Below are 27,858 nucleotides of genomic sequence, written 5' to 3' on the forward strand. Positions count from 1 at the left end.
ATGAATACAAAATACAAATCCTTTATAAATTTTATATGATCAGAATAATTACCTGTACTGTAGCAGTAGTCTACTGTTTCTCCATTGCTGGGTGTGTGTACATGATAAAATTATGATCTTTTATTCCAGTTATAATCATGAGCTAAATTAGCCTTTGTGGCCCAACCTATATTTTGTTTGTCTTATTCAGAGTTTCTACTAATTCTATCTTGATTTTAGAAGGAAGACTAAAGGATTACAGTTGTGGAGAGTTGTTATTAACATAGGTTAATAAGTGTGAAAAGCAAAATATTAAATTTTGTCAAAGAGAAAATGTGCCTGTGCAAAAATCTGGCTCTACTTGATACCAGAAGAGTTCTTACGATTGTATTAGGAACAACTATAATTGAAAATCTGCCTATACATGCAAAAGTCTGAATTTAAGTAGCCCTCAAGTAGTAGAGAGTTGATAGTGGGAGCTCTAAACTAAAAAACATCTCTTTTTAGTTTAGGCTACAGATACGATTATGTAGCTTAGTTAACTGGGTAAAGAGTAAAAAGTAACAAACTTTAGTTCGAATGTGCAATCACTAGTCATAGTCATTCACTTTCTCAAACAGGAATTGAATGACACTGTATGTGTCTTAAACAAATAGTTTTAAGTATGTACTGTCATTTCTCAAGCATAGTTTCTGAAATAAACACTTGGATTGATTTACTCCAATCTTGGAAATAAAAATCTTTAGTTTTACTCTATGGAATATTAAATTGTGACAATGTCCTTCATCATTTTTTGTTTGTTTGTTTTTGTTTTTTTCCTGTAATTTTACACACATTTCTTTAGAGTCTTAGTGAAAAATACTTCTTTCAGCATGTCTCAAAAAAAAAAAAAAAAAAGGCGTAATTTCTATTTCCTTTTACAGGTACAAAATCTTACCCTAATCAGTGTGGAGTTACATGCTCGAACTAGACGAGACTTAGAACCAGATCCTGAATTTGACCCAATTTGTGCTCTGTTCTACTGCATCTCATCTGATGCTCCACTACCAGATACAAAGAAAACAGAACTCACGGGTGTAATAGTGATTGATAAAGACAAGACAGTCTCTGGTCAAGGTATCTTCATTTATATTAATTATATACTTCCCCACCCTAAGATGAACCTTTTAATAGGGGAATCTCTGTGCTGGCGATTTAAACCAAGTAAGCAGAAAACTCCTTTCTAAAATGTTTGCTGTGGTGGGGCTAGGAAGTGTCACATGTACCTTTGTCCTGTATTCATTATTCTTACTTGAATTATTATCAAAAGTCAGAAGCAAAACAATATAGGATCTTAAAGTTTCTAATTAGCATATCTAATTTCTTATAAATATTATTTTATAAAATATTAATTGTCAATACTGAATCCAAATGACATCTCGAGGTTGGGAGGACAGTCTTCCTCAAGTATTCATGTGCTGATATTTTGTTGCTAATATAGGATTTCTTTTTGCTTTAGGAAGTTAAGTTACTACTGTGTGTAAGTTAGTGGCTTATACAGAGACTTTTAAAATATATTCTAACTTTGTTTATATCTTTTTCTAGATACGTATATTTTTGGGTGAGAGGTTCTTCATATAGTATACCATATAAGGCATTTTATAAAATATCAGTTGTCCCTCTGCAATTTTAAATGGTAACCACTACAAATGAATTCACTCAACTAAGGAGGTAGTCTTGGCATAGAACAAAACCATAGAGGGATTTGCAGTTTAACCAGTGGCACACTTGAGCTAATTTGTGCCAGTTCATAATCCATCTGAAATCAGCCAGGGTTAGAGGGTTGGAAGTCTTTACGTCATGGAAATAGGCAAATGCTACACATCAGGGCTTTTTTTTTTTTTTAACCCCTAGAGAGCTGATTGTTAAACATTTTCCAGCATATCACTGATTAAAATTTTCTTTACAAATTAAAGCTCTTCTATTAGGAATAGTAAAGACAGGAACAAATAATAAAAGTTCCTTATGGGTAGTATGTTATTTGGGGAATTTCATGAATGTAGGCTTTTTTAGGAAAATAATTGAAACCATGAAATGTGAACTTTCAGTTGCATATTAAACTAGAAACCTTTAAGAAAATTTTCAAGCAATTGGGTTAATTATATTTTTACTTTGGAGAGTGCTCTCTTAATTTGAAATATTGCTGTAATGTAATGTCACATAAAAGTAAGGGATATTATTACTTACACAACTCTATGAATATTTTTATTTCTTAGGTGTCAGCTGTCAGGCGCCATTACTTATTAGATCTGGAATTACAGGACTAGAAGTTACCTATGCTGCTGATGAGAAGGCACTTTTTAAAGAAATTGCAGATATAATAAAGAGGTATTGTTTTGTATTTTCTGATTTTTCCAGTTTTTGTTCAGAGAGTCCTTTAATGAATGGTATTGCTGTAATATAGGTAGAGGTGGGAATGAGGAAGAGAATCCTTTCCTCTGGCCCTTGAAAATAGTGAGTTATCCCTGGAAAGAAGATTTTATACATCCCTGCCCCTTGTTCCCACCACCACCATTTCCAGCCATATTAGAGATAGGAAAAAAGACATTCTCTTCTTAAAGTTGAGGGGCCAGTGAAATAGTAAGGAACCATACTAAAGTTGAATTGAATTACTCATTAAACAGACTCTGACATTGGGAGCCAGCCACTATTTTAATACTATTCTTTTTTTTTTTTCTTTAAGAAAATGTTTTCTGAGTTGCAAGCCTTTTTTTTTTTTTTTTTTTTTTTTCCAAAAAACTTTGGAACACAATCTTTTCATAAATTTAGGACTGTCTGGTACATCTCTTTTGATCATTTGATAATTGGTCTTGATTAATAGTAGAATCTTGTCAAAGTTTATGAAAAGGATTTTAGACAAAAATATTTTGATTTAAAAGTAAAATAATTAAACAGATCTCTAACATATCCTTGAGAGTGTAACTCTTGGTAACCATGGGCTTTCTTATTAAATGCTTCACTTACCTAGGAATTTGTTTTCTGCCCATTGCTAGGTTTAGGTTTTTAAATACCTGAAGTGGTCTAGAAAATACTCTTTGGATTATGTTATCATACAAAGGCTGTCTTTGAGCATGTTGTTAAACTCAGGCCTTTGGGTTCTGCTTATATTGTTGAATCCTTTCCTGTAAATTGAGGTGACATTCTGCACTAAAGAACAAAATTATATTCTATAGACTCGACATCTGATTGAGTCTCAGATAGATTAACATAAACCATATTGAAAATTGGAGAATCAGGAAATGTGCTTTCTGCAAGACAAAATTAACTTAAATGACAGCATCAAAAATGATGCACTGCTGCCCTCCACTCTAGGGAGGGAGAAAAAGAGGAATTTTTTTTTTTACAATTTATAGCATTGGTAACTGGAGTGAGTCCCACCCATTTGATTCTTGCCATTGGCAGTCCTACCTTTTATCCTCTCACAGAGGTTGTCATCAACATGTCAAATGCTTTCAGAGCCCATATTTTTATTTCTGCAAGCAACTGAACCCAAGGACTAAGCCCAAGGAACCTATAAGAGTTTCAATCAATACTATTTTGTGTGCCAGCACATGTTCAATAATGTCCCTTTATGCTTATCTTCTCCTTGTTTAAGGCATTTTCCAAACAACACGATTACCTGACAACATAAGAATTTTGTCAATCATTTATAAGTTTAGTAACTTTCTTAAATGTCCATAACACAAATTACTCTAGTTATTAAGAAAAATGTGGTAAACAGAATAGAACTAACTTTTGGTTCTTACTGTAAAAGACCTTAATTGTTACAAAAGAAAAAAATGTTTAATATCAAAATTTCAACTTTGTAATAGCCTTCATATATATCAGTCCACATAGCACCTAAAAAGAATATTTCATTCTTTCAACCCATTTTTTGAGTGCCTATTTTGTTAACAGTGTTAAGAGCAGAGGCTCTGGAGTCAGCCAGCCCTGTATTTTAGTCTTGAGCAAGTTACTTGTCTCTCTAAGCTTTATTTTTCTCATCTGTAAAATGGGTAGTAGACATGAGTATTAAATGAGATACTGGACATAAAACTTTTAGCCTGGTTCCTGGTACATAGTCAATACTTAAGTGTATGTTAACTCCTAAGTGCTAACTATAAAGATGTTTAAAATTTGGATGCACAATCTCAAAAAGCTTTATTGTCTTTATTTTTCCATTCTGAATATTTGCCTCCTCAGGTGGCAAACACAAAAAAAAGTAGTATAAAGTGATATTTTTAAAAGTAAACCCGAATCCATTTTCTTTCTTGCCACAATCACTATTCTATAGCTCCTTGGACTGTTAATGATTTTATTTTTTGCCCAATCTCCTTAAGCGTCAATTCCTCTTTTTTCCTCTTCCTATATCTGTTAATTACATACTGCCCTTAACCTCAAGAATTATTTAACCAAGTTGGTGGATCGAGGGAGGGGGGTCGGGGTATGCTGAAGTTCTGTGTATGGGGTTTGTATTGTTTTTGCAACTGTTCCTGTAAGTTTGAATTTATTTCAAAATAAAATTTTTTAAAAATCCTAAAAAAAAAAAAAAAAGTGTTTAACCTCAAGAATTATTTTTCAAGATCATTCTTTCCCCTCTATGCTCCTTGACACTGACCTAGATAGGGCCTCTCATCTCTCATCTGTACCATGTTAGTGGGTTATTCAAATTACTAACTGTGAAGCAGCTTTTTTTCTGCTCAAGCAAATAAAACCATTTTCTTGTTTCTGCTGCTTTCTTTTTCTCCACAGTTTTGTTTTCTCATTGCCATCAATCTCATCACCCCAACCTTGTTCTTAATTTCCATTAGTTAAATCCATATCTAATAGAAGAAAAAAAGGTAGAACTAGAGGGTAAAAGCAAGTAATAGCAAGTTTTATTTGTCGGATATAGCCAAATCAAACAAACCATCTAGCGCTACTTCAGTGGCAGAGCCTGGATTCGGAAATGAATAGTCTAGAGTTTTTCAATGGTTGCAAACTTTTCACAGATTGTCTAGTGAAAAGTTTATCTTTTTTTTTTTTTTTTTTTTTTTTTACTGATTTTAGGTGCCTTCTTTGCAATGATAATAATCTCTGCAAAGATAATGGACAAAGAGGAAAGTGAAGTCTATTACTAAGCTACTTTTCATTGTTCTTTCCTCATTCCACATTTCCTGTGTCAAGAAAAACTCTCCTACCTTAAGCAAGAAAAAAAAGAAAAAGAAAATTATAACTGTCTGATATTTTCCTTGTAATTTACAGATAATTTCATAAACAATTTCTATGTTTTTATTTTTAAGGGCCTAGAACTTTCTAATTGTATTTAGTAAACCATTAAGCTTTTTTAACAGGCATTTTTGTGATTTCTGTACTACTTCCTGCACTCATTCCTCTCTCAGCTTATTAATAAACTGTGAAAGTTCTCCCTCATATTGATTATAGAAATTTCATTTTTTCCATATAGGGAGCTTTCCAAAAAGTCACATACAGATTTTATTTGTTATTTACAAAAACCAATTAAAAAATCTTTTGGTTTGATTTGAATAGATATTCCTGACTGAGTAAACTCAGTATAACATTCTTGGTTCATAGAATTTTAACAGTGAAAGAGAACTTAACAGTTAGTGATAAAACGAAGAAATAATTTACAATACCTAACTGATACCTCAGAATTAGATGTCAAATTGCTCTGAACCCTGTTGAGCACTGCAAAAGCATTTTCAGATGAGGGGTCTGAAGTATTTGAGAGCAACGCTACTGTTATGTAGTCTGCGTTTCAAAGAAGATCATACAGGTTTATAAATGAGTTAAAGAAAATGAGAGGACTTTCCCTTAATGCTAACTGGGCTCCACTTCTTACCTGTCACCCAGTTCCACAATTTCTGGTTAACTTCAGCCTCATAGAGTAATGCTATATGGCTTTGTTAGAGTATATCTTACAACTTTATTTTTGGCCAACAGGTAGGTTATTCTTCTAAATAATAACTATCTCTGTTTGAAAGGTTACAGTTCATGCCAACTACATGTTCAGGCCTCCATTACATGCCCAGTACTGTTTTGGATACTGAAATATAAAGATGAATAAGACATTATCCCTACCCTTAAGGAGCTGACATTGCAGTGAGAGAAACAAAGCCTGATTTGGGATATAAAAATGATTAGTTGATCAAGTATTTAAGGCTTGGCTGGTGTGGGAGGGATTCTTCCATCTGAAGCTTAGAGATCTAAAACAGTGGGACCAATTTGGAAACTCCTAAGTAGTCTAGTATTCCAGAGTATAAATACAATATGAGGCATTCAGATACTACAGATAGTAAAAAGCAGGGATAAGCCATATAGTGAAGGAATTGTCATTCAATCTATATTAAAAAACTCAGGTGTGCTATTGTCAAGATTTAAAAGCTAGGTTACATAAATGATGTTCCTACAGAAAATCAGTGGACCTGGGTCTGCTAATCATGGGGTTTTGAGTCTTGATTTATAATCAAGTTCAGTAAGTTATAAAAATTTGCTTCCTTTGGATCTTATATTCTAAAATGCAGGCGCCGGCACTGGGCAAGGAAGCAGAGCTGCCGCCGCCGCCAGTGATGGTAAAACTGAAGGACAAGAAAAGCCCTTGCATTTTGCATTAACAAGATGAATTAACTTAGCCATTCCCTTTTAAAAAGTAATTTAAGAACAAACAAGGGAAGATCTAAGATGGCAGCATAGAGAGGAGTGGAAGCTAAGTAGTCCCCCTGGAACAACTGAAAAAAAACAGAAACAACTAATAAATAATCCGGAATAACTGCAGAGGGACAGACGTGACCGTCCACTCATCATACACTAACCTGAATCAGGAGGAATGCCCAAGATCACAGCATAAAATCTGTAAGTAAAAACTGCGGATCCAAATCGGGAGACCCCTCCCCCACAGTCCGAGCTACAAAGTCTCGTGGTGCCAGAGAGAAGCTTTCTCCCAGCAAGCGAATATAGCTCAGCTGAGCTCCAACTGGGGTTTTAATTAGTGAGTGTGAACTGCTCACTATGAGGTACGAATCCCCAACAAGTAGACAGAGGCTTTGGGTGACGACTGATCTTGGAGAGCTGGAGGGTCGCCTCGGACTAGCTCTGTTCCTTTTTCGACTCAGTGGAAGAAGCCCCAGCCATTTTCAGTTCCCAATTCTGTGACCCAGACGGGGGTGTGGCACAGGCAGAGAGAGACCATTGAGATGCTAATGATCTCCTCCTAAGGCATCTATCTTCTCTAAGAGGAAAGGGGTGGGGCCCAGCTCTACTACCTGCCTTTCATTCAGAACTTACACCAGTCAAGAATTATAGGCTAATCTTTGCATCAGGCTGAGAGCGCCCCTGCACGGCCTGGCGGCCCGGGGCTTCCCTTGAGGAACGATGCACACTAGTGACATAGCACAGCCTTCCCTCAGAAGAGGTCCTGGAAGATCACAGCTGAGAAGGGGGGCCCACTCGGAAAACCCAGGGACACTACGTCAATGTTGGTGGTTTGTGGGTCAGCGACAGAGAAAATCTGGGGCAAAACTGAAATGAAGGCTTAGACTCTTGGAAAAGCCTTGAATCTCCAGGAACACCTGGGAGGTTTGAATATTAAAGCTGCCCTGCCTCCCTGACCACCCAGACACATGCCCCACATTCAGGGCGGACAGCTCCAACAAGAAACCCAAACTGAGTTCACCAACTGAACCCCACAAAAATCATTTCCGCACACACCACAGAGACAGAGTTGGGGAGAACTGACTTGAGGGGTATAGGTGACTCGCAGGCGCCATCTGCTGGTTAGTTGGAGAAAGTGTATGCCACCAACTTGTATTTCTGAAAAATTAGATTGGTAGTTTTTTTACAACTTGAAAGAACCCTACTAAGCAAAGCAAATGCCAAGAGGCCAAAAACAACAGAAAATCTTAATGCATATGATAAAACCAGACGATATGGAGAACCCAATCCCAAACCACCCAAATCAAAATATCAGAAGAGACACAATACTTGGCATAATTAATCAAACAATTACAATCGAGGAATGAAAACATGGCACAGGATATAAAAGACATGAAGAAGACCATGGAACAGGATAAAAGGGACATAAAGAAGACATTGCAAGAGTAAATAAAAAAATAGAAGATCTTATGGAAATAAAAGAAATTGTTGGCCAAATTAAAAGGACTGGATACTCATAATGCAAGATTAGAGGAAGTTGAACAACGACTCAGTGTCCTAGAGGCCCACAGAACAGAAAATGAAAGAACAAAAGAAAGAATGGAGAAAAAAATCAAAAAAATCGAAAAGGATCTCAGGGATACGATAGATAAAATAAAACTTCCAAACTTAAGACTCATTGGTGTCCCAGAAGGGGAAAAGAAGGGTAAAGGTCTAGAAAGCGTATTCAAAGAAATTGTTGGGGAAAACTTCCCAAACCTTTTACACAATATAAATACACAAAGCATAAATGCCCAGCAAACTCCAAATATCCAAGTAAACCCACTTCAAGACATATTCTGATCAGACTGTCAAATACTGAAGAGAAGGAGCAAGTTCTGAAAGCAGCAAGAGAAAAGCAATTCACCACATACAAAGGAAACAACATAAGACTAAGTTGTGTCTACTCAGCGGTCACCATGGAGGTGAGTGGCATGACATATTTAAAACTCTGAAAGAGAAAAATTTCCAACCAAGAATACTTTATACAGCTAAACTCTCCTTCAAATTTGAGGGAGAGCTTAAATTTTTCACAGACAGACAAATGCTGAGAGAGTTTGCCAATAAAAGACCTGCCCTACTTCAGATACTAAAGGGAGCCCTACCGACAGAGAAACAAAGAAAGGAGAAAGAGATATAGAGAATTTTAACGTACATTTATAGAACCTTACATCCCAAATCACCAGGACACTCATTTTTCTCTAGGGATCACGGATCTTTCTACAGAATGGACATATGCTGGGACATAAAACAAGCCTCAATAAATAAAAACAAAAACAAACAAACAAACAAAAAAACAATTGAACATATTCAAAGCACATTCTCTGACCACAATGGAATACAAATAGAAATCAATAATTTTTGAATTGTAACTCCACTATTTACTTCCTACATGATATAAAATACACAAACTCTAATGACAAATTGGTGGTTTTGAACTCAATGTAAAATGTGTAATTTTTGACAAGAACTATATAAAGGTGGGGAAATGGCAGAGTATAGGTACATAGTTTATGTGTCCTATTGAAATTAAGTTGGTATCAAAGAAAAACAAGATTGTTATGGATTTAAAAGTTTAATTTTAAGCCCCACGGTAAACACAAATTATCAGAGAATATGACCATAGAGATGAAAAGTAGAGTATGGGTTAAGAGAAATGGGGGAAGGGGCAATGGGGAGTTAAGAAATTAGTGTAGGGTTGCTGTTTGAGGTGAAGGGAAATTTCTAGTAATGGATGGTGGGAAGGTGATAGCATTATAACATTCTAAATGTGATTAATCCCACTAATGGAAGGCTAGGGAGGGGGTGGAATGGGAACATTTAGGCTGCATATATGTTTCCACAATTAGGGGAAAAAAAAAAAAAGACAGTCTAAATAGATGACAGTTGAATGCCAAGGATAACCCTGGATGGGATCTGAGGATGGAGGACAGGAGGCTCAAAGGGACATAGTTGAGACATAAGGAAAAGGAAATATAGAATGTAAGCTTTGTATCATTGTTGCATCTCTTGTACTTCTTAGCTGCACTTAATGGGATTGCATAAAAGAATGTTGTTCATGGAAAGTGTATATGTGAATTATAGTGTTTGTTCAAGGATGTGTGCAGCTAGCTCTAATATGTTCAGAAGACAGAGCAATAGATGATGGAAGATAGGGAGAGAGGGAGGGAGGGAAAGAAAGAGCAGTGTGACAACATGTTAAAGTTAGTGGATCAGGGTATCAGGGGAGGGGGGTCAGGGAATGCTGGAGTTCTGTGTATGGGGTTTGTATTGTTTTCACAACTGTTCCTATAACTTTGAATTTATTTCAAAATAAAATTAAAAAAAAATAAAATGCAGGTCAGGGTGAGTCTTCTAAAACACAGGGAAATAAATGGACAGCTGTTTATCCTGAGTAACTATAGTTACCATCTCAGAGGCCTGTGAGTATTAAACAAGATAATGTATATAAAGCCCCCTTTTTTAATGTTACATTATGAAACTTTTCAAATACATTAAAAAATAAAAAGAATGATACAAAGAATCCCCATGTACCCATCATCCAATATCTACAGTTATCTACACATGGCCAACTTTATTTCATCCATGCCCCCTCCCACTAGATTATTTAACATATCCCAGGTTGATCTATAAATACTCCGTAGTATGTGTCTCTAAAAGATAAGGCCTCTTTTTTAACCTAACCACAGTATCAGCATCACACCTAGAAAAAGAACACTAACTGTGAGTGGTCAACCTTCCTTAAATAATTCACTGAGTATTATGCTTCATAAATACAGCTCACCTACATTGTTTTATCAATATTCAGTCATGTTTTCAAGAATTACAACCACATGTAAAGTTTTTATGATTAAAAGAAAAAAAAAAGAGGAACTTGACTCTCCTCATACCTTCTTCACATCCTTTACCAAGGAAATGAGGGAAGTCCCTGGGTCTGTGACACTGAATAAAGCAGTATGTTTTATAGGTTCCCCTCAAATAAAATTTATTATAAGAAAAATGTAACTTAAGTAAATGATACAGTAATTTAGCTTATGTAAATCCAGTCCCCTCAAATTTGTTAGGAAAAAAAATTGAATTCTATTCTTTTTGAAAGATAGCATACATATTATCCATGTGTTTTTCTATATTCAAATAGGGTTGAAATTTATGAGAAGACTGCTTAATTTCATGTTTATTGATTAATTAAAAAGCCAAATTGACCTTTTCACCAACTCATAAAAAAAGTTTTCTTAATAGAAAGTGCCATGTGGCTGGTAATTCTGGAACAAAGAGCAGGATTGTGGTAAGCAAAAGAATGGGAAAGTGTGCAACAATGAGGCAAATGCTTATTCTCAGAGATCAGAGGCTAAAAAGGTAGATTAATTCTTAAAAAGCAAGTTCAGTACAACATCTAGCACCTTACTACATTTTTAGTGAATCTGACTTCATCAACTCTTCCATTAAAACTAATGTTATGTAGGGAATTATACTTTCTATATGCCAAGTACATCTCCCTGTATAACTAAGTATGTCATGGCTAAGTTTAAGAAACTGGCACAAAACTTTAAGTGGGTCTAAGGATTGCCAAGGATCTGTGATTCAAAGGGTTTCCGTGCACACACAAAAAAATCCATACAGCTGACTGCTGAATACTAAGAGTAGCTGGAGCCAAGTATGTTGTGGCCAGTTTACCTTGACTTGAAATTCTGAGGAGATACAGAGACCTCTTCTGAGTTGGATACAGGTTGTCAGTTCTCTTAGTGCAACTATGTGACCCCAGTTAGCACACTCTTCTCCCACTAATCTCACCTCTGCTAATATTTCATTCTTCCCTTAAACTAAGTCTCCTTCCTCTTAAATTTAGAGGGCAAATTTGGCATTACTTTGGCTTTCTTCATGTGAGGACCAAGTTATTAATAAAATTAAGTGAGGAAAAGGAAGGTGTTTTTGTTTTCTTTCTTAGCACTAAAACTATTTAAGGGCAAGATACATGAGAGGGGCAGAGAAGTGGCAACAGAATGACCTGGGGGATCCTTTCAAAATAGATGACCCATGCATTGCCTCACACTTCACCGTGCTCCTGCCCTCACCTTACTCTCTTTGTTGTGCCCTCACTCATACCTTGGTGGCATTACCACACCCTAGGGTGGCCTAACCACACCCTGATTTCAAGCAGCCTTTCCCAAAGTCATATCAGATGAATACATAATCTAAGCAAAAACTTTGCTTCCTTATGAAAGTGGCTTTAAATCAAGTACTCTAGCCGCCCCACTCCTTCCTTATTGCTCTTAACACTGTATCATGCTCCCTCACCTGAGAACCATTATGGAATATACATTTTAATTTTTGTACTTTAACTCATGAAGAAACAATTCTTCTGATTAAAGGTTCAAATGTGTGGTCCTTGTTTAATTTTTTTCATTCCTTCTTCAGGTATGATCCTGATATTCTGCTAGGATATGAGATTCAGATGCATTCCTGGGGTTACCTTTTACAAAGGGCTGCTGCCTTAAGTGTTGACTTGTGTCAGATGATCTCACGGGTGCCAGGTAATATAGTGTTTACAGTTCAACTATAGAGCAAATTGCAAAGTAAATAAAGATAAGGTAAAAAGTACTATTGTTTTAGCCCAGTTTTAAATACTAAATCTTGTAAGTTCTAGATATACCATAACTCCATTATAGAAAAATTAAAAAATCAAGAAAAGTAAAAGAAAAAAAATTCCCAATTTCACTGCTATAATAGTGTTACTGTGTTTTTTTCTTTTCACCCATTTTTCATATATATATATATATATATATGTGTGTGTGTGTGTGTGTGTATTTTATATATAACTTTTTGTACTATATATTACATTTTTATTATGCTTCCTTCATTCAGCATCTTAAGCTATATATTTATTTTTTATGTATTGAGATAGTTTTCATGATCTTTATGAAACGGCATATTTCTTTCTGTTGTTATGTCATAATTTTATTTTATTTGTCTAGTTCTATGTTTTAGCCATTTGGTAGGTGAGGAAGGGTGGAATGGGTAAAGAAACACTCATTAATCATTAATTTTATTTTGTTATCAGGCTAAACAGTTGCATGAATTTTGAAGGCTATTCCCCAAAAATCTGATTATGATTAAAGAGAGGGGAATACTCCTACCAAAATTACTTAGTTTATACAATACTTTTTAAAATTATGTTTTCTTTATGGAATTCTTAATAAATTTGTTTCAAAAGCTCCCCACAAGCTTCACTAAATCAAAGAAGCATGTGCTTTGGGAGGCTAAACCACCAAATTTGATACAACTAATCAAGACATCTCCTGGGAGAGTTTATGATGTCAATAAATGTCTTGCGTGTTGGTAAATTTAAAAAGAATGGTTGAAACCTGATAATTCAAGGACAGTAAATATTTTGAGCTTTGCTAAAGCTTGGAATGAAAAGGGAGAGATACTTTGAGTTCTCAATTCCTGAATTTTTGTAGCTTCTATGTCCATCAAGTGATAGGAATTATGGCATATAGTAATTTTTTCAACATCTGATTTCTGAATCTTAAAGAGCAGCAGCACTAGTATCCAGGTGCACCAAGGTTGGTCATCAACAAGGCATATGACTTCAGATCAGAATAGTGAATGAAAGCTCATGTCCTTTCAAAGTCACTGCTGAAATCACTTTTCTGAGGCAGCATGGTTAAGGAGGCATGGTTAGGGAGGCAGCTTAGTGTAGAGGTAAAGAGCACCGATTCCAGAGAAAGACTGCCTGAATTCAAATCCTGACTATGCAGCTCACTAGCTATGTGATGTCATGCAAGTTACTTAACCTATCCATGCCTCAGTTTATCTGTAAAATGGGGATAATAATAGAACTTATCAGCTAGGGTGATTGTAAAGTAAGTACTTAAAATAGTGTCTGAAAGCACAGTAAACATTATATAAATGTATGTTAAATGAAAAAATTTTAACATGTTTTTAAAATAAAGAAAGGAAGCTGTGTGTAAGGGTGAGTGCCTATGGTCTATGGAGTCAGTTAATCCTGGTTTAGAATATGTTGCTATATGACGTAGGCAAGATATAACATTTCTGAGTAGAATTTTCTACAGTGCAAAATGAAAATTATACTAACATCATAAAATGGTTGTATTAAAATAAAAGAGATAATGTTAGTAAACTTCATAGAACATAATAGACATTGAGTATATGGTAAATATTTTTATTATTTAAGAGCTTCTAATCAACAACATTCATATACACTTAGTGTTTTATAGGAGAAACAATTTTAACTTCTATTCCAGGTAAAATCATCACCACCTAAGAAACTAGACCAGAACTATATTTGCTATAAGAGGAAATTGTCATCTAGTTCTATACATAGTTAAGAGAATTTTATCCTGAATATGAGCATCATTAATGAATTGATGTCATCAAATTTTTAGAAAATGATTTTACCATTTTTTCTAAGAAATTACTAATTTAACAATGAGCATTTTTCATGCTAAAACCAAAGAAATGCTATTACCTTAGGTGTTAATAAAAATAGCACCAGAAATTACCAAATTTAAAAAGGAGTTATTATTTAGAATGTGTATAATTTTCAGGTGTATTTATTTTACAAACTGCTTTCATAACTTAAAGAAGAAAATTTGTTTTATTATCAAAATCTCTTAATTCTAATATAAAATGGATTGTAAATTACCTTTCATCTTTAATTTTCATTCTCATTTTCTTTGGCTAAATTAGTTTAAAAAATTATTTTCTATTAGCCCTGATGCAATGTGTACTCATTTCTGTAGATGACAAAATTGAGAACAGATTTGCAGCAGAAAGAGATTACTATGGATCAGATACAATGAGCGAGATAAATATCGTTGGCCGAATTACACTAAATCTTTGGAGAATCATGAGAAGTGAGGTAAAGTGCTTTAAAATTTGTTTGGAAATAAGATTTAATAAAAATAATGATTATAATCAGTATAGAGTTAGTACAGCTAACCATGCAACTTTTATGCTTTTTTGTGAATTATTTTTCCTATATTTAAGTAGAGTTCAAAATGCATACTAATTGATTGTGGTGATGAATGCACAATCCTATGCTGGTACTGCAAACAATTGATTTTACACTGTGGATGATTGTATGATATGTGAATATAACTCAATAAATCTGAATTTTAAAAATACTTTCTAAAATACCAAACTACAAAAGTATTTGACCTTAATGTTATTAATTTTTGAATGCTTTTACTTTATTTGTGTCTAAGATAACAAGAACAGAGAAGTCTGTACTACCATGCAGTATTATGTGTTGAACGTTATTTAATTTCATCATTTTTGCACTTAAGGCCAGGTGAATTCTGCTTGGCCTTGTTGATTTGTTATAACAAGAAAAATTTAGTCTTGACATAGGAAGAAACTTTTTAAACTAGGATCTTTAAATACTGGACCAGATTAATAAGGTTAATTGGAGAGTCAGTATTTGGAAACAGTCAATTAGCAGCATCCAAATGATGCTTTGGAGGCCCAGATAAGGATTTTTGGTAGAGTAAATTTCAACAGAGTATCTCATTAATTTGCAGTCACTTACAGAAATAATTCTTACCAAAAAATGTAAAATCACAGTATCCTAGATAATATTTACATCTTTATATTTACCTGATTCTCTTACTGAAATGTAAAAAGATGCCTACTATTAGTTGGACTATTCTCAGATTTTGAACTTTGGATAATATCAGCTAAAATGTTTGTATTTTGAAGAAAGCTCCCCTGTTTGAAAAGGCTTTCTGATAAACCATTTACTGTGAGCTCTTCTAGCTCTTCTGGATTTATATAAAACATTTGAGTTTCCAGGCATACCCTCTGCAATTCTTCTGAGCACTGTTGCATAGTAATTCTATCAGATAAGGATATATATTCTTTATATAAGATTCAGATATTCCTGTTTTTCTTTTTATTTCTTCCCTATACCATGAGCCTGAAGTTATGATAACATTTCATTTAATTTGAAGATTTACAATATATGAATCCCCTTGAGTGGGGAGAATATCAAGAGGAGGGAATAATTTTATCTTGTCATATTATTTTCTTCTTAAAATATTGTCAGAGCCACAAGCATTCCCAATGATTAGAAAATAATTCCTAGTGACATATAACAGGATATGGAAGGAGAAATTTTGGGTATGTTTGGTTTGTATATTCCATTATGTAGTTCAAACTGCAGTTTCTGATATTGCTTAGGATGAACACATCAATTAAGTATATAAACACAAAAATAAATAGAATCTTAGTTTCAGGGATCTTTTCATCCTTTGCTAAGATCCGAAATGCAGATAGGAAACTATAAAACACCTCTAAATGGCTAAAACAAATACTATACAGTGGGTTGGCTTAACGACAGGAATCGATTAGCTCATCATTTCAGAGGCTAGGAGGCTTGCTTCTTCCCAGAGTCAGTATCTTCTGGCTGGCCAGCAATCTTTGAGGTTCCTTGGCTTTTCTGTCACATGGCAGTATATGTGATGATGTCTTCTCCTTTTCCTTCACTGACTTCTGGCTTTTGACTGCTCCCTGTGATTCCTCTTTTTGTGTTCAATTTCCTTTGCTTATAAAGTTTTCAGCCATATTGGACTGAGGCCCACTCTCATTCAGTTTGTTACACCTTAACTAATAACATCTTCAAAGATACAGTTTACAAATGGGTTCATACCCATAGGACCAGGAGTTAGAACCTAAACATGCCTTTTGGGGAGCATGATTCAATCCTGAGTAGAGGGTAGATCCATAGGAACTGGATATGCAAAAAGAGGGAGAAGTGTCAAGGATAATTATCAGAATTCTGGAATAGATGACTGAAGATGATATTCGGGTGGTAAAATGATGATTTAAGAATATAAAGCAGAGAAACTAAGATGGAGGCTAGGTGAGACAGGGCAAAAAACACCTCCATGAAAAACACTAGATAAAAACCAGAAAGTGACCCAGAATACTGGTTACAGCAATGCGCCAGCTGGACGAGTTCTGCTAGTATCACAGGGGCCATATACTTGGTGAAACCGGGAGTCTGCATTCTGAAACGAGTGAGTAAGCTGGCTGGAAGACCCGCAGCCATGCGGCAGTGTGGGGAAGTCAGGGCTTGGCATTTGGAGACCGACTGGCTCTTTTTTAAAAAAAAAAAAAAAGGGAAAAACCCAGGAGCGGCTGCAGTTGTGGGAGTGGGAACCACGCAGTAAAACACAGCAAGAGGGGGCTGGGCCAGCCTCTCGGTGTCTGGCCTGGAGGATAGTCCGCTGCAGATACCCTCTGGGCCGGGGGAACGGAGGAGAGAGCCGGAAGCTGAAAGAAACCCTGCAGCTCGCAGCTGGCTCCCCGGAGGGCTGGATATACTCCTGCCTGGGGCCGTGCCCACAGCCCAGAGCCCCGCCAGTTGTCCTGGAGCTGGGAAGGAGGAACTGTGTGAAGAGGGGGAGGGTTGAGACACCCCATTCGGCCATTTTTGCTTCAGGCTGAGAGTGCCGCTGCACGGCCTGGCGGCCCGGGGCTTCCCTTGAGGGACGGCGCGCACTGGTGAAGTAGCACAGCATTCCCTTGGCTGAGCTCCTGGAGGATCGTGGCTGGGAGGGGGTACCCGCTCAGAGAACCCAGAGACGTTATGCCAAGTCCGGTGGTTTGTGGGACAGCGAGAGAGAGGGCCTGGGGCTGAACTGAAATGAAGGCTTAGACTCTTGCGGCAGCCTTGAATCTCTGGGAACCTGGAGGATTTGAATATTATAGCTGCCCTTCCTCCCTGGCCACCCGGACACATGCCCCACATTCAGGGCGGATGGCTCCAGCAACACACCCAAACTGAGTTCTCCAACTGAACCCCACAAGAATCGTTTCCCCACACACTGCGGGAACAAGGTTGAGAACTGACTTGAGGGATATAGGTGATTCATAAATGCCATCTGCTGGTTAGTTAGAGAAAATGTACGTCACCAAACTGTGTTTCTGAAAAATTAGATCGATATCCTTTTTTTTTACAACTTGAAAGAAACCTATCAAGCAAAGCAAATGCCAAGAGGCCAAAAACAACAGAAAATCTTAATGCATATGATAAAACCAGGCAATATGGAGAATCCAACTCCAAACACACAAATCAAGATATCGGAAGAGACACAGTAGTTGGCAGAATTAATCAAAGAACTACAATCGAGGAATGAAAACATGGCAAAGGATTTAAAGGACATCAAGAAGACCATGGCCCAGAATATAAGCGACATAAAGAAGACCCTAGAAGAGCATAAAGAAGACATTGCAAGAGTAAATAAAAAAATAGAAGATCTTATGGAAATAAAAGAAATTTTGGCCAAATTAAAAAGACTCTTGATATTCACAATACAAGATTAGAGGAAGTTGAACAATGTCTCAGTGTCCTAGAAGTCCACAGAACAGAAAATGAAAGAACAAAAGAAAGAATGGAGAAAAAAATCAAAAAAATTGCAATGGATCTCAGGGATACGATAGATAAAATAAAACGTCCAAAGTTAAGACTCATTGGTGTCCCAGAAGGGGAAGAGAAGGGTAAAGGTCTAGAAAGAGTATTCAAAGAAATTGTTGGGGAAAACTTCCCAACCTTCTACACAATATAAATACACAAAGCATAAATGCCCAGTGAACTCCAAATAGAAGAAATCCAAATAAACCCACTCCAAGACATATTCTGATCAGACTGTCAAATACTGAAGAGGAGCAAGTTCTGAAAGCAGCAAGAGAAAAGCAATTCACCACATACAAAGGAAACAACATAAGACTAAGTAGTGACTACTCAGTGGCCACCATGGAGGCGAGAAGGCAGTGGCATGACATATTTAAAATTCTGAGAGAGAAAAATTTCCAGCCAAGAATACTTTATCCAGCAAAACTCTCCTTCAAATTTGAGGGAGAGCTTAAATTTTTCACAAACAAATGCTGAGAGACTTCACCAATAAAAGACCTGCCCTACTTCAGATTCTAATGGGAGCCCTACCAACAGAGAAACAAAGAAAGGAGAAAGAGATATAGAGAATTTTAGCAGACATATATAGTACCTTACTTCCCAAATCACCAGGACACTCATTTTTCTCTAGTGATCACGGATCTTTCGCCAGAAGGGACCATAAGCTGGGACATAAAACAAGCCTCAAGAAATTAAAAAAACAAAAATTGAATATACTCAAAGCACATTCTCCAACCACAATGGAATACAAATAGAAGTCAATAATTTTTGAACTGTAATTCCACTAGTTACTTCCTACATCATATAAAATACACAAACTCTAAGGACAAATCAGTGGTTTTGAACTCAACGTAAAATATGTAATTTGAGACAACTATATAAAGGGGGGGGAATGGAGGAGTATAGGAACATAGTTTATGTGTCCTACTGAAATGAAGGTGGTATCAAAGAAAAACAAGATTGTTATGGATTTAAGAGGTTAATTTTAAGCCCCACAGTAAACACAAAGACATTATCAGAGAATATAACCATAGAGATGAAAAGTAGAGTATGGGTTAAGAGAAATGGGGGAAGGGGTAATGGGGAGTGAAGAAATGAGTGTAGGGTTGCTGTTTGAGGTGAAGGGAAATTTCTAGTAATGGATGGTGGGAAAGAGCATTACAACATTCTAAATGTGATTAATCCCACTAATGGAAGTCTAGGGACGGGGTGGAATGGGAACATTTAGGCTGCATATATGTTTCCACAATTGAAAAGAAAAAAAAAAAAAAAAAAGACAGTCTAAATAGATGACAATTGAATGCCAAGGATGAACCTGGATGGGATTGGAGGATGGAGGACAGGAGGCTCAAAGGGTCACAGTTGAGACATAAGGAAAAGGAAATATAGAATGTAAGCTTTGTATCGTTGAATCTCTTGTACTTCTTAGCTGCACTTAATGGGATTGCATAAAAGAATGTTCTTATTCATGGGAAGTGTATATGTGAATTATAGTGTTTGTTGAAGGGTGTGTGCAGTTAGCTCTCATATGTTCAGAAGACAGAGCAACAGATGATGGATGATAGGAAGGGAGGGAGGGAGGGAAAGAAATAGCAATGTGACAGCATGTTAAAGTTGCTGGATTGGGCTATCAGGGGAGAGGGGTCAGGGTATGATGGAATTCTGTGTATGGGGTTAGTATTGTTTTTGCAACTGTTCCTATAACTTTGAATTTGTTTCAAAATAAAAAAAGAAAAGAATATAAAGCATGAGGTATCAGTCATCATCCAGGTGAAGATACCTGATAGCCATTTGAATAACCAAGTCCCAAATATGGGGTAGAGATCTGGGTCTTAGTGCTTAATGTAATTCTTGTGAGCAGGATGACTGCCTTTCTTACATTAAATAACTCATTCTTGAGTCTGTGAAATCCCATTAATCAGCTTGTCGTCAGGGACCAGGGTAGAATTTACTTGCTTAACAATACTTATGTCTGTCAGCATTTGTATTGGCATAGAGTGTGAAAAGAAGTAATAAGAACTGGGGTCTTTTAAAATAAGTGTTACATGATCAAGGTGAATCTCAAGTCTGATTTTTTTTCAATTAAATGTTAATTTGTTGTGAACATTTTATAATGTAATGTGAACAGCAAGCTAAACATAGTTTGAATTACTAATGATTCAGTTGTAACCAACACATTTTTACTTATACTCTTTCATGTCTACTGTGAAAAGTTTGAAGTGATATTGGACAAAACTCGCTGCATAACTACAAACAATATTATAACGGTATCTTTTTTTTTTTCCTTAGGTGTCTCTAACTAACTACACTTTTGAAAACGTGAGCTTTCACATTCTTCATCAGCGTTTTCCTCTGTTTACCTTTCGGGTCTTGTCAGATTGGTTTGATAACAAGACAGATCTATACAGGTAATGTTTTATAACTCTGAAGAAGATAATATCCCTTTTTTAAAAATCAGCGTTATTGTGGTATACTTTACATACAATAAATGCACATGTTTTAAGCATATTGTTCTATGGCTTTGAAAAAGTATACACCCTGTAACCACTACCCCAAGTAAAATAAGTAATATTTCTAACATCTAGAAAGTTTCTTTATGCAGCTTTGCAGTCGATCTACCTATCCCCTAACCACTCAGGTAAGTATTAATTGGATTTCTGTCACTATAGATTAGTTTTGCAGTTCTGTAACTTACTATCAGTGGAATTATTCATGACGTACTCCTTTCTGTCTGACTTCTTTCCAGAAACTCAATAATGTTCTTGAGATTCAGCCATGATGTTGCATAAACCAATAGTTTGTTCCTTTTTATTACTGAGTATTACTCATTTGAATGAATATAGCACACACAGTTTTATTCATCTGTTAATGGAGATTTGATTTTTTTCCAGTTTGAGGCTATTATGAATGAAACTAATAAAGATTTGTTTGCAAGTCTTTCTTTGTACATACCTTTCTTTCTCTTAGGGATGGAATTGCCTAGTTAGTGTGTGTCAACTTATTAAGAAACTGCCTTCTAAAGTGGTTGTACCGTTTTACATTCCTATTAGAAATGTGTGAGAGTGCCAGCTGCCCCTGACACTAAGTATTTGAGCCATTATAAGTGGGTATGAAGTGGTATATCACAGTTTTAATTTGTATTTCTCTAATGACTAATTATGTTGAACTTCTTTTTCATGTCCATCTGTATATCATCTTTTGTAGTGTCTATTCAAGTCTTTAGCCTATTTTAATTGGGTCGTTTGTCTTATTATTGAGTTGTGACACTGTTTTATATATTCTGGATATAAATCCTTTGTCAGATATAGGTATTGCAAAAGTGTTTTCCAGTAGTGGACTGCCTTTCCCTTTACATAATGATGTCACATGAAGAACATAAGTTTTTAATTCTGATGAAGTCCAATTTATCGATTTTTATTTTAAGTTTAGTGATTTTTGTGTCCTTTAAGATTTTTTTTCCTATGTTTCCTTCTGGAAGTTTTACTAAAATCAGGTAGTATAGTTCTTCCAGTTCTTCTTTTCAATATTGTTCAGACTATTCTAGATCCTTTTCATTTCCATATGTGTCACTCCATCCTACACATATTCATTTGTTATGATGTCTGTTATCATTCAGTTCAAAATATTTCCTAATTGCTCTAGTGATTTCTTCTTTGACACATGAATTATTTAGATGTTTGTTGTTTAATTTCTAAATATTTTGGGATTCTCTGGATATGTTACTGCTGTGGTTTCAAATCAAATTCTCTTGTGGTCCGAGTACATACTCTGTAAGATTTCAATCTTTTGAAATTTACTGAGACATTTTGTAGTCCAATATCTGGTATATCTCGGTCAGTGTTCCATGAACAATTGAATATGTGTATTTTCTGGTGTAGTGTTCTGTAAATGACAATTAGGTCAGATTGGTTGATGGTGTAATTCAGATATTTTATATCCTTACTGATTTTTTTTTTTGTCTACTTGTTTTATAAATTATTGAGAGATGGGTTTTAAAATCGCCAACTATGATTGGGATTTGTGTTTTTCCCTTCACTTCTGTCACTATTTATTTTGTGACTTGTGAAGCTCAGTTATGATTTGCATACGTATTTCCTTATAGAGTATCATTTAGCAATTCTATTGTGGGTCTGCTGGTGACAAATTCTCTCGGCCTTTACTTTTCTGACAATGTCTTTATTTTACCTTTCTTTGAAATGATAGTTTCACTGTCTTTCCATTTCTGGGATGTAGGGTTTTTTTCTCTTTCACCACTTGAAAGGTGCCATTCCCTTTTCTTCTGGCCTCCATTGTTTCTGATGAGAAGTCGATAGCCATTCTCCTTATTTTTCTGGTGTATGCAGTGTATGTTTTTTCTAAGTCAGGTTAATGAATGAGTGATTGCTGTTGTTTGTTACTCTGCACAAGGCTTGTTGTGGATGCAAGGGAAGTTTATTAGTTCTCCTGGTCCAGCTTCAGCCTTAGGAAGTTCCTGTTCTTCTGGGCCTCAGGGGACTTCTCAGCATTCCTGCTCTCCCCATACTGGCAGTAGAACTCTGCTTTGTATCTCTGTCACATCTTGGGTCCAAGTAGATTTCCTGACCCTTTCCCAGGGGAGGGGCAGATGACTTTTGCTTCTACTCCAGCAGTGTTCCTTTTCCTGGAATCCATGATGGTCAGGATTCCTGCTCCAGTGGTAGATTGCTATTGCTTGATACTTACTTCAAGGCCCATTATTGGAACAAGGGTGGGGGGTGGGGCCCAGCCCTTCCCTCAGGTACAAAAAACTTTTGCTTCTATCCTTCTCTCAGCAGCTGACATCTCTTACAACTCCTCTTTCCCTAGAGATACTGGATCTTTGCCTGAGTTCTGAGGGTAGGAAAGTTTCTAGCCCTTTCCACAGCAGTTAAAGGCTTTTGCTTCAAACTGAGAAAAGTATCCAGGATTTCCTTCTATGTGCCTTGCCATGCACCCAGTCTTTCTCATGAACACTTGGTGAAGGCCCATGGAAAAAGATCCCCTAAGTGTCTGGGGCTACCACAGATTCTAAACTGTTATGTTAGCCCATACATGACCTTGAAGAATTTGTTAACATTTTAACTGTTTGATTCTTACCTGCTATTATGACAACTGACTATTCCTAGTATGCTCTGCCAAAGGTGAGAGTTTATATGTCCTCCCTCTCTTCAGATGGGCTTTTTCACCTTTAGAAATTTAGTTCATTTGATTCTCTTGCAACCTCAACTTTCTGATTTTCTCAAGAAAATTTACAATTTTGTATATTATCCAGCTTTTTATCATGTTAGACTGGTGTGATCTTCTCTTGTAGATTTCTACATCCTAAGCAAAAGTAGGACCTGGTAATTTTTTTCCTGGCTGCTTTCAAGATTTCTGTCTTTGGTTTTCAGTAATTTCACTGTGATTTGCCTAGATGTGGATTTTTTTGTATTTGTCTTTTTTGGTGTTTCCTGAGGTTCTTAAATCAAATCCAGGATTGATTGATTGTCATCAAATCCAGGAAATTTTTTACTATTATTTTTTAAAATATTTTTCTGCTCCCATTCTCACTCTCATCATTTTGTAGAACTCTAATTACATGTATGTCAGGCTATTTGATATTGTCCCAAAGACCCTTGAGACTGTACATTTTTTCTTCAGTCTTTTTTCTCTTTGCTTTTTCACATTGGATAATTTTTTTCAACCTGTCTTTAAGTTCATTGACTTTCTTCTGTCATCACCAATCTGCTGTTAAGCTCGGCCAATACATTTTTTTCAATTATTTTGCTTTTAGTTCTAGAATTCTCATTTCATTCTTTTTAATCATTTCCATATCTGCTGAATTTCACTATGTTCATTCATTAAGACTATTTTTTCCTTAATTTCTTGAACATATTTATACTAGTTACTAAATCCAACATCTGGACTATCTCTGTCAGTTTCTATTGACTGCTCTTTTTATTAGCTGTGGGTCATATTTTTTTGTTTCTTTGCATGAATATGGACATTCTTGACATTCTGTAGTAGAGGTGCTGGATTTTCGTTACCTTCCTCTGAGAAGTGTTTATTTTTGCTCCAGTAGGCAATAAGTGATTGACTGATCACCTTGAATTTGTGCAGACTTGATTTTTATGCTTTGTTAAGTAGGATTTCTGGAAAGCTCAAGGTGTTTCTTAAGCCCCTCCAAATTTGTCAGGACTCAACCTCCAAGCTCTGCCCCCTTGCATATTATCCATGCTTGGTTTTAGATTTTGTCTAAAGGTGGCCATTTGGATTGTTCCTATTTTAAATAATGCTGCTATGAACAATCATGTACAAGTTTTCGTATAGTCATATGTTTTCACTGCTCTTGGGTATATACTTATGATTGGAATTTCTGGATTATCTCGTAACTCGAAGCTTAATCATTTGAGGAACTGCCAGACCATTTTCCAAAGAAATTGCACCATTGTACATTCCTACCACCAGTGTATGAGGGTTCCAGTTTCTCCACATTCTTGCCAACACTTGTTGTTATTTGTATTTTGATTATAGGGTGGTTTTATTTTCTTCTCTTCACTTATGTTCATTTTGTGATTTTTCTAAATGTATCAGCCATATATCAAAGGAAAAGATTTTTTAAATGTTTAATCAGACAATTATGTGACTATATTGTTCTAAAAGCCATATAATTAAAAGTTGTAATCTATTTTAACCTTAATAGACTTGAAAAGAATAAATTTTATGGTTTATAATATACCTTTGGGTGATTTCTAAATTTTAATAACATTAAATCAAAACTAACTTTTATGGATCTGGTGAGGGTGGGGCTTTTTTGTTGTTGGCTGATTTGTTTTCTTAACAAAAAAGTTATGGTAGAGAGGTTAATTTTTTTTAATGGTTTAAACCAAAGAACAGAGCTTTTATATTTTCACATAAAATATTCGTTTCATGTACATTTACCCCATGTATGGTCTCATTAAAATTATTTTCCTGATTTTTCTAAATGTTCATCAAATCACCCCATTTGTTTTTTTGAATATTATTTGATATTCACAATAACTCAAAGTCTCTGTGTTCTTTAAATATTTATAGATGTGATAAATAATTATATCTTATTATTACGTAACCAGCAGGGGCATCTAAGAAGGAGTGTTAATTTTTTTACGCTGAAAATATAACAACACCAAATAAAATAATTATTCTTAGTCTTACCACTTTATCAAAAATTCTATTTTAAATGTTGCATATTTTCACTGGGTCTTAAAGCCTTGAAATAACTGAAATTTTCTCATCTTTCACTCCTTAACATTACTTTGTTTAAAGGCTCACACCATGACTTCCATCTCCTTAAATAGCCTCATTTTAATATGTGGGTTTTTGGCAGAACAAAAACAGGACTAGTTTCAAGTGGCTGGATTTTTCCCTGGTATTCATAGCATTAATTCTTTATTTTAACAGATGGAAAATGGTTGATCATTACGTTAGCCGTGTCCGTGGAAATCTTCAAATGTTAGAACAGCTGGACCTGATTGGGAAAACCAGTGAAATGGCTAGACTTTTTGGCATTCAGTTTTTACATGTACTCACAAGGGGTTCACAGGTAGGAAATCAATTTTCTTGCACACTTGAAGATTCTATGTAAGCAATAAACTTACTTAAGAGATATGTGAAAGTGATTTTATTTTATTTTAACTTTTCATCTGGTGCTAACCAATTACTGTCTGTTCCAGTTTGCTACTGCTGCCATCATGCAAAATACCAGAAATGGATTGGCTTCTATAAACGGGGTTTATCTGGTTACAAAGTTACAGTCTTAAGGCCATAAAAGTGCCCAAGCTAAGCTTCATCATTAGGGTACCTTCACAGAAGAATGGCCAGTGGCGTCTGGAACGCCTCTGTTGTCTGGGAAGGCTTGTGGCTGGTGTCTTCTTCTTTGTTCCCAGGTTGTGTTTCAAGATGGCTTTCTCCCAGGGCGTTTTTCTCTAGGCATCTAGGGGTGTTCTTTTAGTTTCTCCCAGGCAAACTCTGGAGTAGCAAAAGTCTGCTTTCAATGGCCATCTTCAAAATGTCTCTCTTGGTTGGACTGCAGCAGCGAGCTCCTTCTGTCTGAGCTCTTATAGGCCTCCAGTGATTTAATTAAGACCCACGCTGAATGGGTGGGGCTACATCTCCATGGAAATAGTCTAATCAAAGGTATTACCCACAGTTGGTTGGGTAACATCTCCATGGAAACAACCTAATCCAAAGATTCTAACCTAATCAACACTAATACATTGGCCCCCACAGGACTGCATTAACGAACATGGCATTTGGGGGGACATGATACATCCAAACCAGCACACTGGCTAATCAAATCTTGTAGTTTTATTTTTTGGAAAAGCTTTAATTTTACTCTAACAGCACCACATTTTATTCTCTTTCCTTACCAACTTTCTCTCCACTGCCAAGTTCTTCATGGTATTAAGAAAGTAAATTTCCACAGGACAAATATTGTATGATTTCACTTATATGAAATACCTCAAATAAGCAAATTCATAGAGACAGAAAGTAGATTACAGTTTACCCAGGGGCTGGGAGGGAAAGAGAGGAATGGGGAATTACTGCTTTATGGGAAACAGTTTCTGTTTAGGGTGATGAAAAAATTTGGGTTAACAGATGGTGGTGATGGTGATACAATATTGTAATTCTAGTTAATACCACTGGATTTTCACATGCAAGTCATTAAAATGGGAAATTTTGTGTTGTGTATATATTACCCAAACAATTTTTTTTAAGTAAATTTCCATACCCTTAGGGTGATATTGCACTCCTGAATAGAAATGCCTTCAAAGGCCCCTTAGAACTGAGGAAGCAGGAAAGAAAGTCTCTCTCTTTTGTTTGAATGCCTAATTTGGGCTTGTTTTAACTCCCAATAGATCATTTTAACGTAAATTGCAAGATTTGGGAATCAATATAAGTGGCTGTATAACTTTTTTTAAATGTTAAAAATGGGACCTTAGAAGCCATTTAATTCATTTCTCTCCATCTAACTTCCCAAGGGTATACTGACAGAGTTCTGTCAAATGCTTTGCTGAAATCGATTTCATGCATTCATTCAACAAATATTTGAATACCTGTAGTGTGTTAATCACTGTGCTAAGCATTGGGAATACTACCTTAAATCACTCAGGGTCCTTAACCTCATAAAACATTTAATTTTAATTATTTTAATTACTTTATATCTGTAACATTCTCAGATCTACCAATTCAGTAAATACAGCAAAAATAGAAACTCTAGCTACTTTGGCATTACCTATTTATTTTATCGTTTATAGCCTATTTGCTTTATTTATTCATACCCCAAAAAGTCTTTAAAAATATTTGAACTGGCGTATGTTAGGTTTTTCAATCGAGAAGAGAAGAGACAAAAACTCGGTCAAAAGGAGTTTTATTGTCCGGCCGTGCGCAGGCGGGCTGAAGCCTAAGAAAATGGTGACAGCCCCCAGCCAGGGGAACAGTAGGGCTTATAAAGAGTGGTGGGCGGGAAGTTCTTTGTCCAGGGAAGGGGAGGCTGGCAGGTCTAGGTATGCAGTTTTTTCAGTGGCTACTTTGGGGGAAGGGAAGCTGTTAAGGATCCATTGGCTGGTTTGAAAGCGGGGCTTGGGAGCAGGAAAGTTTAAAATTTTTAACATTCAGGATTCCTAAGGGTGGGGGCGGAGCTTATTGCAGACCCACAGGGCTCCTAGGGTGGGGGCAGTGACCTATTGCAGATCTACAAGGTTCCTAGGGCAGGGTGG

General features: G+C 35.9%; 1 protein-coding gene across 12 annotated transcripts in view; it reads left to right on the plus strand.

The window, feature by feature from the left end:
• Positions 1-27,858, plus strand: part of REV3L (REV3 like, DNA directed polymerase zeta catalytic subunit) — a 229,754-nt gene that overhangs the window by 173,441 nt on the left and 28,455 nt on the right. For all 12 annotated transcript variants that reach the window (XM_037843747.1, XM_037843748.1, XM_037843746.1 and 9 more), the window contains 6 exons: positions 903-1,095; positions 2,235-2,346; positions 12,103-12,218; positions 14,451-14,569; positions 20,414-20,532; positions 25,541-25,682. In XM_037843747.1, coding sequence (XP_037699675.1) covers positions 903-1,095; positions 2,235-2,346; positions 12,103-12,218; positions 14,451-14,569; positions 20,414-20,532; positions 25,541-25,682 — 801 coding nt within the window. The remainder of the gene's footprint in view (positions 1-902; positions 1,096-2,234; positions 2,347-12,102; positions 12,219-14,450; positions 14,570-20,413; positions 20,533-25,540; positions 25,683-27,858) is intronic.

This window comes from Choloepus didactylus, chromosome 7, assembly GCF_015220235.1.
Source record: "Choloepus didactylus isolate mChoDid1 chromosome 7, mChoDid1.pri, whole genome shotgun sequence".
NCBI lineage: Eukaryota > Metazoa > Chordata > Mammalia > Pilosa > Megalonychidae > Choloepus > Choloepus didactylus.